Here is a 12,437-nt window from a genome sequence, read left to right on the forward strand (position 1 = left end):
CACGAACCCATGCCCCCGCATCGGCAGTCGGACTCTCAACTACTGCGCCACCAGGGAAGCCCCTAAATCCTTATTTTTTTATGGTAGAAAATCAGTGGATAATAACTAAAAGTAAAAGCTTTAGAAATGGTAGTATAAGCATTTTATAATAGAAAGGCAGAGGTAAATACCTAAAGAAACTACTGAAAGTATCTAAAATGATTGACTCAAAGTAGGAATTGAAGGGGTGGGGCAGATTAGATTAAAGAGAGGTCAGGCAAAAGATCTCTATATTTTGTCTTATAGAACTGTCTGACTTTTAATTTTAACTTTTTAAAAAATTTTATTTAATTTATTTATTTTTGGCTGCACTGGGTCTTCATTGCTGCGCACAGGCTTTCTCTAGTTGCAGTGAGCAGGGGCTACTCTTCGTTGAGGCGCGTGGGCTTCTCATTGCAGTGGCTTCCCTTGTTGTGGGGCATGGGCTCTAGGCACGTGGGCTTCAGTAGTTGTGGCATGCAGGCTCAGTAGTCGTCACTCGCGGGCTCTATAGCTCAGGCTCAGTAGTTGTGCTGCACAGGCTTAGTTGCTCTGCGGCATGTGAGATCTTCTCAGACCAGGGCTCGAACCCGTGTCCCCTGCATTGGCAGGTGGATTCTTAACCACTGCACCACCAGGGAAGCCCCTAGAACTGTCTGACTTTTAAAAGTCTGATAAAAATTTAAAATTAAATTTAGGGAATTCCCTGGTGATCCAGTGGTTAGGTGGTCCTGCTGAGGGCCCGAGTGCAATCCCTGGTCGGGGAACTAAGATCCCGCAAGCCACATGGCACAGCCAAAAAAAATTAAAAATTAATTTAATTAAAAGAAATTAAGGTGTTGAAATGAATGCTTCCTTTCCAAGAAGGAACTTTTCTGAATATACAGTTGACTTGAAGATATCTACCATAATTTTTTTACTAATTGATTTTTCTGTTAAATATTATACAAAACTCCTGCCCTCGTTGTGCCTAGTCTTTTTTCTTTAATTAAACTTTTAATTTCGAGAAAATTATAGGTTCACATGCAGTTGTAAGAAATAATACAGAAGGATCCCATATTCCCTTTACCCAGTTTCCCTCAATGGGAACGTCTTGCAAAACTATGGTACAACAACATCGCAACCAGGTTACTGACATTGATACAGTCAAGAAACGGACAGGCCCCTCACCACAAAGATTCCTCACATTGCCCTTTTATAGACATACCCACCTCCCTCTGCCTCCCCCAACCCCACCCCCTGACCCCTGGAAATGGCTAATTAGTTCTCCATTTCTATAATTTTGTCATTAGAGAATTTTTTTATAAATGAAATGATACAGTATGTGAACTTTGGGGATTCGATTTATTCATTCAGCATAATTCCCTGGAGGTTTGTCCAAGTGTCTGTGATTCACAATAATTCATTCTTTTTTATTCCTGAGTAGTACTCCAAGGAATAGATGTGTCACAGTTTGTTTGAAGGACATCAGTGTTCTTTCTGGGTTTGGCTCTTACAAATAAAGCTGCTATGAACATTTTGGTACAGATTTTTTTTTTTTTTTTTTTTTTGCGGTATGCGGGCCTCTCACTGTTGTGGCCTCCCCCGTTGCGGAGCACAGGCTCCGGACGCGCAGGCTCCGGACGCGCAGGCTCAGCGGCCATGGCTCACGGGCCCAGCCGCTCCGCGGCATATGGGATCCTCCCAGACCGGGGCACGAACCCGTATCCCCTGCATCGGCAGGCGGACTCTCAACCACTTGCGCCACCAGGGAGGCCCTTGGTACAGATTTTTAAGTGACATACACTTCCCATTTCTCTAAGATAAGTGCCCAAGAGTACAATTTTGGGGCCATATAGTGGTTGAACGTTTAGGTATTTTTTGTGACAGTTTTATTGAAATATAGTTCACCCATTTAAAGTGTACAACTCAATGATTTTTAGTGTATTCACAGAGTTGTGCAACCATCAGTACAATTAATTTTAAAACATTTTCATCACCTCAAAAAGATACCCCAGGGCTTCCCTGGTGGCGCAGTGGTTGAGAGTCTGCCTGCCGATGCAGGGGACAGGGGTTCGTGCCCTGGTCCGGGAGCGGCTGGGCCTGTGAGCCATGGCCACTGAGCCTGCGTGTCCGGAGCCTGTGCTCTGCAACGGGAGAGGCCACAACTGTGAGAGGCCTGCATACCTCAAAAAAAAAAAAAAAAAAGATACCCCACATCCCTAGGCTATCATTCCCCAGTCTCCCCAACCCTCCAATCCTAAACAACCACTAATCTAATTTCTGTCTCTATATTTGCCCCTTCTGGACATTTCATATATGTGTAATTATGTGGGGGTTTTGTGACTGGCTTCTTTCACTGAGCATGTTTTCAAGGTTCATTCATGTTCTAACAAGTATCAGTACTTTGTTCCTTTTATGGCTGAATAATATTCCATTATATAGATACAGCACATTTTGTTGATCCACTCATCAGCTGATGGACATTTGGCTTGTTCCTATCTTTTGCTATATGGATAATGCTGCTATGAACATGCATGTACAAGTTTTTGCATGAGCGTATATATGCATTTCTCTTGGGCATATACCTGGGAGTGGAATTGCTGGGTCATATGGTAACTCCATGTTTAAATTTTTGAGGAACTTCAAATGGTGCAGCCACCTTGTTTTCCAAGGTGGCTGCACCATTTGTCATTCTCACCAGCAGTGTTATAAAGGTTCTGATTTCTCCACCTCCTCATCAACACTTGTTATTATCTGACTTTTTAATTCTAGCCATCCTAGTAGGTATGAAGTGGTATCTCATCGTGGTTTTGATTTGCATTTCTCTGATCACTAGTGATATTGAGCATCTTTTCATGTGCTTATTGGCCATTTGTATATCTTCTTTGGAGAAATGTCTGTTCAGATGCTTTTCTCATATTTTAAGTTGGGTTGCCTTTTTATTGATGAGTTGTAAGAGTTCTTTATATATTTTGAATACTAGATCCTTATCAGACTTTGCAAATATTTTCTCCCATTCTGAGGGTTGTCTTTGCATGTTTAATTTTATAAGATACCACCAATCTGTTTTCAGAATGGGCTTACCATTTTATATTCCTACCAACAACGTATGAGCATTCCAGTTTATATGCATTCTCATCAGCATTTGGTGTTGTCATTATTTTTAATTATAGTCATTCTGATAGATGTATAGTGATATTTCATTGCAGTTTTAAATTTGTATTTTCTTTTTTTTTTATAAATTTATTTATTTATTTATTTTTGGCTGTGTTGGGTCTTTGTTGCTGTGCGCGGGCTTTCTCTAGTTGCAGTGAGTGGGGGCTACTCTTTGTTGCAGTGCCCGGGCTTCTCACTGTCATGGCTCCTCTTGTTTCAGAGGACGGGCTCTAGGCGCAGGGCTTCAGTAGTTGTGGCACGTGGGCTCAGTAGTTGTGGCTCGTGGGCTCTAGAGCTCAGGGTCAGTAGTTATGGCACATGGGTTTAGTTGCTCCGCGGCATGTGGGATCTTACCCAGCCAGGGCTCGAACCTGTGTCCCTTGCTTTGGCAGGCAGATTCTTAACCATTGTGCCACCAGGGAAGGCCATAAATTTGTATTTTCTAATGGCTAATGATGTTGAACATCTAAATGTGCTTATTTGCCAACTATCCACTTCCTTCAGTGAGTTATACATTCTGTTCATAAGTTTGCCTATTTTTCTAATTGGATTATTTGGTTTTTTACTATTGAGTTTTGAGAGTTCTTTATCTATTCTAGATACTAGTCCTTTGTCAGATATATGAATTCCAAAGTTTTCTCCCGGTTTGTAGCTTGCCTTTTCATCCTGTTAACAGCATTTTTCCTAGAGCAAAGGAAAAAATTTTTTCATTTTGATGAGGGCCAATTTACTAGTTTTTCATTTTTACAGATAGTGTTTTAGGGTCCAATCTAAGACCTAGTCCTTTGATCCTAAAGTCTCTGCCTAGTCTTAGATTCTGAAGGTTTTCTCATGTTTTTGTTTTTGTTTTTGTTTTTGTTTTTCCCTAAAAGTTTGGTTTTACATTTTGCCTTTGAGTACATAATCCATTTGAGTTAATTTTTAATAAGATGTGAGGTTTAAGTCTCGGTTCCTTTTTTGACCTATGGATATCCAGTTGCTCTAGCACCATTTTGGGGATAGTCATTAGTTAAATCCATTTCCCCTATAACATGCCTTCACTAATCAAGGGATTTTAATTGTTGCTACAAAAGACTTGCATGTCCTCCAAGCTGCACATAGCCTAAACAGAAAGATGTTTACCTGAGTAATCATTCCACAAACTTGGAGTCAGCTTCAGGTAGTTTGAGTTAAGCCAAGAGTCAGCTGTGTCTAGTTCCAGCTGAGCTGGTTAAGACTGGATGGGACCACCAACCCTTCAACTGGGCCCACAGAAGTGTCCACTCGGTGACCTCTGGGATGTGCAGAGGCCTATAGCTTAGTCATGCTTGTACAGAACCACGATTATTACACCTTTTCCCAGTCACCTTTCCTCACACTCCCCACGCTCCCTATACCTCAGACTACCCTGTTTCTTTATTCTTTACCCTATAAATGCTCCAAGCCCCCGGCCTTCGGGCAGGCGGATTTGAGATGTGTCCCCCTGTCTCTCCTCCCTCGGTCTGCCTTGCGAATAAACCCTCTCTTTGCTGCAAACCTTGTTGTGCATCAGGCAAAACAAGCCTGGTTCAGTAACAAAAGTCTATTCCTGTTTTTCCTCAATTGAATTACTGTTTCATGTTTGTCAAAAATTAGTTGGACAGGGCTTCCCTGGTGGCACAGTGGTTAAGAATCCGCCTGCCAATGCAGGGGACGTGGGTTTGAGCCCTGGTCCAGGAAGATCCCACATGCTGCAGAGCAACTAAGCCCATGCGCCACAACTACTGAGCCTGCGCTCTAGAACCCGTAAGCCACAAGTACTGAAGCCTGTGCACCTAGAGCCCATGCTCCCCAACAAGAGAAACCGCTGCAATGAGAAGCCCGCACACCGCAACTAGAGAAAGCCTGCGCGCAGCAACGAAGACCCAACGCAGCCAAATATAAAATAAATAAAATAAATAAATTTATTTAAAAAAATTAGTTGGATATATTTCTGTGAGTCTATTTCTGGCTTCTATTTATCTGTGTGTCTACCCCTCGGCTAGTACCACATTGCCTTGATCACTATAGCTACTTGGTAGGCCATAATATCAGATAGAGTGATTCCTCCCACTTTATTCATCTTCCTCAAGATGCTTTTAGTTATTTTGGGACTGTGCCTTTCCATATAAATTTTAGAATAAATTTATCTAGGTCTCCAAATACCCTAATTTTTAAATTAATTAAATGTATATAATTTAAAAGAGCTATCTAGAGAATACTATTTCAGTCATATTTTTGTCTTTTTAAATTACTTTGTGACATATAGTACAAGTTGGACTAATGCCTATGGCTGGCACTGATTGACTCCTTGACATTGCAGTTTAAAAAGTTGAGTAAGCCATTAGGCTTTTATATTGCTTCAATTAAGGCAAATGCGGGTAAGGAGGTAAAACTGCCATTTGTTTACAGACTTCTACTGCACAGAATGAACATGGTTCATTATAAATATGTTTTTCAATCAAATCAACAAGAAAGAGATAACCAACCCAACAGGAAAGTGCACAAATAGTATAAACAGTTAATTTCACAAACAAAGACATGAATGAAGATGCTCAAACCCACTAGTAAACATAGAAATGCAAATTAAAGTCATAGCAGATCTTTTGGGGGGGCAGGATCTTTCAAAGTGTTAAACATGCACAGCCTTTAACCAACAATTCTACTGCTGGGAATAGTTTATCATACAGAAAACTTAAATGCATATAGAAATATAAAACACAGGATATCCATGTTAGCGTTGTTTGTATAGAGAAAAATCAAAACAACAAACGTTCATAAATGTGGGACTCACCAAGTTAATTGTGTTTAGCCATATTATTATTATTATTATTATTGTGGTACGCAGGCCTCTCACTGTTGTGGCCTCTCCCGTTGCGGAGCACAGGCTCCGGACGCACAGGCTCAGTGGCCATGGCTCACGGGCTCAGCCGCTCCGCAGCATGTGGAATCTTCCCGGACCGGGGCACGAACCCATGTCCCCTGCATCGGCAGGCGGACTCTCAACCACTGCGCCACCAGGGAAGCCCTAGCCATATTATTTATACTCTGTAATCATTAAAAAGAATGGAGGAGTGGGGAGGGTGGCGGGCGCGCTGAGAGGCTGCCAGCGGTCTCTTGAGTGGGCTGGAGCGTGGCCGCGGCTGCTCTCTCCGGACGGCCGCACCATGGCGGAGGAGGAGCTCAAAGTGCTGAGGAAGCACAGGCTGGCCGAGCTGCAAGCGAAGCACGGGGACCCTGGCGATGTAGCACAACAGGAAGCAAAGCAAAGGGAAGCAGAAATGAGGAACAGTATCTTAGCCCAAGTTCTGGATCAGTCAGCCCGGGCCCGATTAAGTAACTTAGCACTTGTAAGGCCTGAGAAAACTAAAGCAGTAGAGAATTACCTTATACAGATGGCACGGTATGGACAACTAAGTGGGAAGGTATCAGAACAAGGTTTAATAGAAATCCTCGAAAAAGTAAGCCAACAAACAGAAAAGAAAACAACAGTTAAATTCAGCAGAAGAAAAGTAATGGACTCTGATGAAGATGACGATTATTGGATTTAAGACGTCTAGAGACTGGAACTTAATGGAGCAATTCTAGGACAGATAACACTTGGCTGAAGTTTAAGATCTCGATGGGATGTTTACTTTGTTTACTGTCTATATGCCTTTTAAAAATAAACTTGTTATGCAAAAAAAAAAAAAAGAAGAATGGAGGAGATCTATATGTATTTACATGAAAAGATCACTAAGATGTATTGGATAAATGAAAACATGTCACAGAGTAACACGTATAATAAGGTTACAAACATGTAAAAATGTGTAGATCTACAAAGGTGTGTAGAGATATGTAGGAATAACATATATATTACGTATGGCGAGGGAATGGGATTGGAGGTAGATTGGGGAGAATGAGGATTAGGGAAGAGGCCTTTCTGGTTTCACTTTATATATTTCAGTATTGTTCAAATTATTTTTACATTAAGCTCGTTTCATGCATTTCTTTAGTACTTGTAATATTTTAAGATGTTGTGTGTGCGTTTTAGATTGCTGCCAACCTCAAGTAACTCATATAAGTCAAATTGAACGTATTTAACTGAATGTATAGGAGTAATATAATATTGGCCGACCAAAAATGACTTTTGTTTCCCACCTAATTTATTACGGACTCTTTTAGATTTATGCTATTTTTCAGGGATTATTCCCACATATCACTAAACAACTCTCTTGGCGTTTTAGACAAAGGCAAATCTGGTGCTCATTAGTGAGTCATTTTCTTTGGCTCTGATAAAACTAACATGGGGTTTTAGAGGCACAGAAGTGAGCATTGATCTACTCTTAGACTGTAAGCAGCAGAGATTGTAAAAAGTCGACCATCATTTTCATAGGCAGGGGATACTGGCCATCCATTCCTAATAGGGCAAGAATTTTCAATTTATTTTCTGAAGACTTGTTGAACTTGTGTCTATCCATCCCAGCATCCAGCCTCCGGTGGCACTTGCAAATAGCCTTCCTTTTATTGCCATGTTTATCAGTCAAGGGTTTTGTCTGCAAGTGACTGAATCATGGCTGGCTATCTTAAGCAAAAAAGAAATTTATTAGAAGGTCATCAGGGCTGACCAAATTGATGAGAGGCCAGATGGCCCCACTTGAGAAATGGGAATAATCTCAGGGTGGACAGTATGACCAGGCTGAGCAACAGAAACCATGGCAATGGTCACCTAAGAGGACAACAAGGCCTCTGCCTCTGTGATAGATCTGACCTCACAACCTTGCATGACAAAGTGCAGGACAGTGTCCAATAGGAAGATCCAAAGCCATATGTCCCCTGAATCTGTCAAGGCCAAGTTGGCTACTATCTCCCACTGAAAATACATGTATTGGGAGATTTCTCAAAAGGTAGATGAGAGTGCTAGAACAAAATGCCACAGTTTGCATGGTGGCCATGGCTAAGGGCAAAATTGTGGACTATTATTAACTTGTTAATATGATATTCTCACAGTGATATCAGAGCACAGTTCTTGAGTTACCTTGCTTTTTCAGAAGATCACTCGTTTTCATATAAGAATAATATATCTTACCAGTATCAACAATTGTAAAGTGGTCTTGTTTCATTAGCAATCAATAAACAGCCACATATTGGGGAAGGAAGCGTTTTAAAGTATATAGAAAGCAAACAACAGGTTATTATGGATCTCTTTTTTTTCAGCCATAGAAAGTTATAATTAGGTTTAAATAGGTAAACATGGTGGATTTAACAAATGCATTACTATTCTCTCCTTCCTGAAATCCCACTAAAATGACACTAAATGGGTATATTTTAAAAGATCTTTATCTAATATGAAGATTTTGGATGCTAGAAAACAGACGTGAGTGGCAACTACCTTAGCAGAACAAGGAAGCTTGATCCTGTCTTAGTAGTGAGGGAATCTGAGAAGTAACCATTACACTGTAGAGCAAAAGAAAAATGCTCAAAAATTGATAGTGTCATATACTTGCATAAGTGGTAAAAATGTGAGAATTGGTTGAAAGTGTGTCGAGTAATCATCGTAACTCCCAGATCCATACCCCAACTCTGATCAGCTTAATCACTGCTCTTCTCCTTCTATAGAAGACTCAAAGGTTGTTTTCCCCCTTTGAAGAGGGCAAAATAGAGGATCTCTGGACAGGCCAAAATCAGTTACAATAGAGAGTAGAAGTAATGTACTCAAAACAGAGGTATTAAGTGGATATTTTCATAATGAATGATGAGGCCCTGGTTTCTTTCCCCACTCGGCTTCCAGGTAATGGCAGCCAGACTATCTCTTCCAAGCAAGTTATTGGAAGATTCTTATCTGGGGAATAGGACCAGTCTAAGAGCTCAGATTTAAGCTACCTTTCACAACAACACAGCCCGGCCAAATCACCCTAAAATGAAGATCCCGGCCAACAAGACTCACCTGTGTACTCTGGGTCTTCCTTTTTTTACTTCCAATTCTTAAGTATGAGCAAACACTCAAGGGTCACCAGAAATTGAGAAAGCATTTAATACAAAAAACAGTGATGAAAACAAATGAACAAAAGGGACTTGGAGGCAACAGAGACTAAGTAGAGAGAAGAAAATTTCAAAATCCAACAAACCAATATCCTTATTCAGTCAAAAGGACTGTACATCCATGAAATATAAATATCTACTTTTTTTTTTTTTTCTTTTTGCGGTATGCGGGCCTCTCACTGCTGTGGCCTCTCCCGTTGCGGAGCACAGGCTCCGGATGCGCAGGCCCAGCGGCCATGGCTCACGGGCCCAGCCGCTCCGCGGCATATGGGATCCTCCCAGACCGGGGCACGAACCCGTATCCCCTGCATCGGCAGGCGGACTCTCAACCACTGCGCCACCAGGGAGGCCCAAATATCTACTTTTAAAAGGGTTCATTCCAGGGGAAGAAGAGCAATCTCAGGGGGTTGGAGGGTGGAGCAGGGAGAGGAATGATGGCAGAAATGAAAAACTGAATAGAAGTGTTGGAAGATAAAGTTAGGGAAATCTCTCGAAAAGTAAACAAAAAAGACAAGTGTGAAAGACAGAAGAAGAGATCAGGAAAACTAGAGGATAAGACAATAAGTTCCAACATCTAATATACAGTAATATGAATGCTAGAAAGAGAGAACTTGAGAAACAGAGAGGAGAAAGCAGCAAATAAATCAAGAAAAATTCCCAAGGGACTTCCCTGACGGTCCAGTGATTAGGACTCCACGTTTCCACTGCAGGGGACATGGTTCGATCCCTGCCTGGTTGGGGAACTAAGATCCCGCAAGCTGCACAGCATGGCCAAAAAAAAAAGAGAAAAAAGAAAAATTCCCAATATTTGAGTATTCCAGATGCTAGGAGCCCACCATCCAAAACAATGGTGGGGAAAGTCTCTCGAAGAACATACAACTTCATGAAATTTCACAGCACCAGGGACAAAGAGAAGATTTAACAAGATTCTGGGGTTGGGGAGAAAGAAATTCAGGAATCAAAATATCATCAGACTTCTCAACAGCAACACTGGAAAGCTTGATGCAATGAAGCTTTGATGTCATTAAAATTCTGAGGAGGATAATTTCTAACTGAGAATTCTATAAATTATCAGTCAAGCATATCAGCCAGGATCCTGGCCGGAAAAGAGAGAGTGCACTCCAGGAGGATAATGGAGAAGCTTTAATAAAAGAACTGGCTGTGAAGGTTTGAGCAGAGCCTATTACCACCAGGGCACAAAGGGAAGAATGAATTCCTAGCATGCAGAGGGTAGATTCTCGCAAATGGTTACAAGACAAGAGCTGCATCCTTTAGCAGAGGATGCGGATAATTGCCTCAAGCTGATGGGAAGGAGGCCAGGAAATATAGGCCCCAATCTCCCTCCTCTTGCCTCCCTCCAATCTCCTACCTGTTTCCCACTGGCCAGACACCCTAAAGGCCAGATGGCAAGTGACTCCAACAATGTTGTTTGTAAACCTCAGCTCTCAGGAAACTGAGTAGGCTGGAGATGGGTAGAGTAAGTTATAAAGACTAAATCTGCTAAAATGTGTAAAGCCTTTAGAATAATGTCCATCTTTTTTTTTTTTTTGCCCACACTGCTAGGCTTGGAATCTTAGTTCCCCAACCAGGGATGGAACCTGTGCCCTTGGCAGGGAAAGTGCAGAGTCCTAACCACTGGACCGCCTGGGAATTCCCAATGCCCATCACCTTTTAAACACTCAATATATCTTAGTTATTATTGTTGTTGCTGTTATTGTTAGTCCACTATCATTATTGTCATTAACAGGGAACTATTAAAATTCACGTGAAATCAAATACTGACAAACTTTCTAACCATTTTCTAAATCTACTTCCTCTTTCCCTGATAAGGTTCTTCAACACAAATACATAAAATATATTATAAAATTTTATTAGCATAAAAAATATTTCCACTGATACCAGGGACTTTTCAAATTATTTCCAGATTTATTAGTGATACTTCATTTGGAATAAATTTTTATTGGACTTACTGGTAGTGATGTGTAATTCAGAAGTAGTGTGACTGGGCAGAGATAACCACAAAGAATTAAGTCAGCACTGCTGTTTTCCAGGAAAATATTATGGCCTTAATAGTACTTTCCCATGAAGTAACTTAATCAGATCACCATAGTGCGGTTTTGCAAATAAGTACTATAATCCCCAGAAGGGCTAAACAGAATGGGGTAAGAGGTTGGGGTGGGTGGAGTGCTTAATAATAAAATAACAGAATTGAATCGAGCTCAAAATATGACTAGTTCAAAACACAAATAGCCATTATTACACAAAACGCATTGTTCAGTGTTTCACCACATGTGATGTAAGATTGAATAATAATGAGATGCCAGTTTTGGTCTACCAAATTAGCAAAACTTTTAAAAATTATTCTATCTAGTGTTTGTTGGAGTGGAAGAAAAATGGTACTCATACTGATGGTGGAGTGTTTATTAGTGCAAACCTTTCTAGAGAGCAAGCTGGTATTATGTATTAAAAGTCCTTAAAACATTCAGACCCATCACAGTCTACATGGAGGAGACAGAAATGAAAAGGATACCATAGTATGCATGGTAGAAATGTGTTCCGTGCACTATGGGAACAGAGAAGTAGAAATGATTCAAGAAATAAACTGCTCAAAAGAAGCAAAGATCATTTCACAAGAGATGGCATTTGGATAGGATTTTGAAGAGTAATAAAAGTTCATCTGTCAGAGAGAAAAATTTCAGAAGTTAGTCACAGTTCTCCAGAGTTACATATCACTATACAAAAACACAGCAGCGTGGAAAGGCATACTCATCAATAGTGAGACTTTTGATGTGTCTGGAGAGGTGGGAGACAGTTCCTGACATTACTTTTAAAATCGTAACATAGAGACAAGTTAAACAATTGCCTATCTGCAGCACTCCCTCCCCCCAACCATCAAAAACCCCTAATCTGGCAAAAAAGAAGATGAAACAAGAAGGCTGACATAGATACAAATATTTAGGAAGCTAAAGTGGAATTTGTTCCAAGCAAAAGGGCAGCCAGGTTAGCAAGGAGTGGGCATGAGCTGGTAGTGACAAGTAGCCTGAGATGTCACACTACCACTTATAATTGTATTAAATATTTAAGAATAAAATAACTCTATTTTATAATATATTGACTATTTTGAAAAAAATCAATTTTAATAAAGAAGTCATGTTTGTCGCTTTTACTAATGAACTTCTATAACCACAAGCGCACCAGGAAGGATGACAGAAATAAGGAAAATTTGAGATACGTTTTAAAAAAATATTTATTTATTATTTATT

At 40.6% G+C, this 12,437-nt stretch overlaps 1 protein-coding gene across 1 annotated transcript; it reads left to right on the forward strand.

The window, feature by feature from the left end:
• The first annotated feature begins 6,259 nt into the window (after nucleotides 1–6,259).
• LOC132495190 (programmed cell death protein 5-like) lies at nucleotides 6,260–6,839 on the forward strand. The gene has a single exon (XM_060106895.1). It carries the CDS (start codon nucleotides 6,321–6,323, stop codon nucleotides 6,702–6,704), a length of 384 nt encoding a protein of 127 aa, XP_059962878.1. The 5' UTR covers nucleotides 6,260–6,320; the 3' UTR covers nucleotides 6,705–6,839.
• Nucleotides 6,840–12,437: the final 5,598 nt, after the last annotated feature.

Source organism: Mesoplodon densirostris, chromosome 8, assembly GCF_025265405.1.
Source record: "Mesoplodon densirostris isolate mMesDen1 chromosome 8, mMesDen1 primary haplotype, whole genome shotgun sequence".
Lineage (NCBI taxonomy): Eukaryota > Metazoa > Chordata > Mammalia > Artiodactyla > Ziphiidae > Mesoplodon > Mesoplodon densirostris.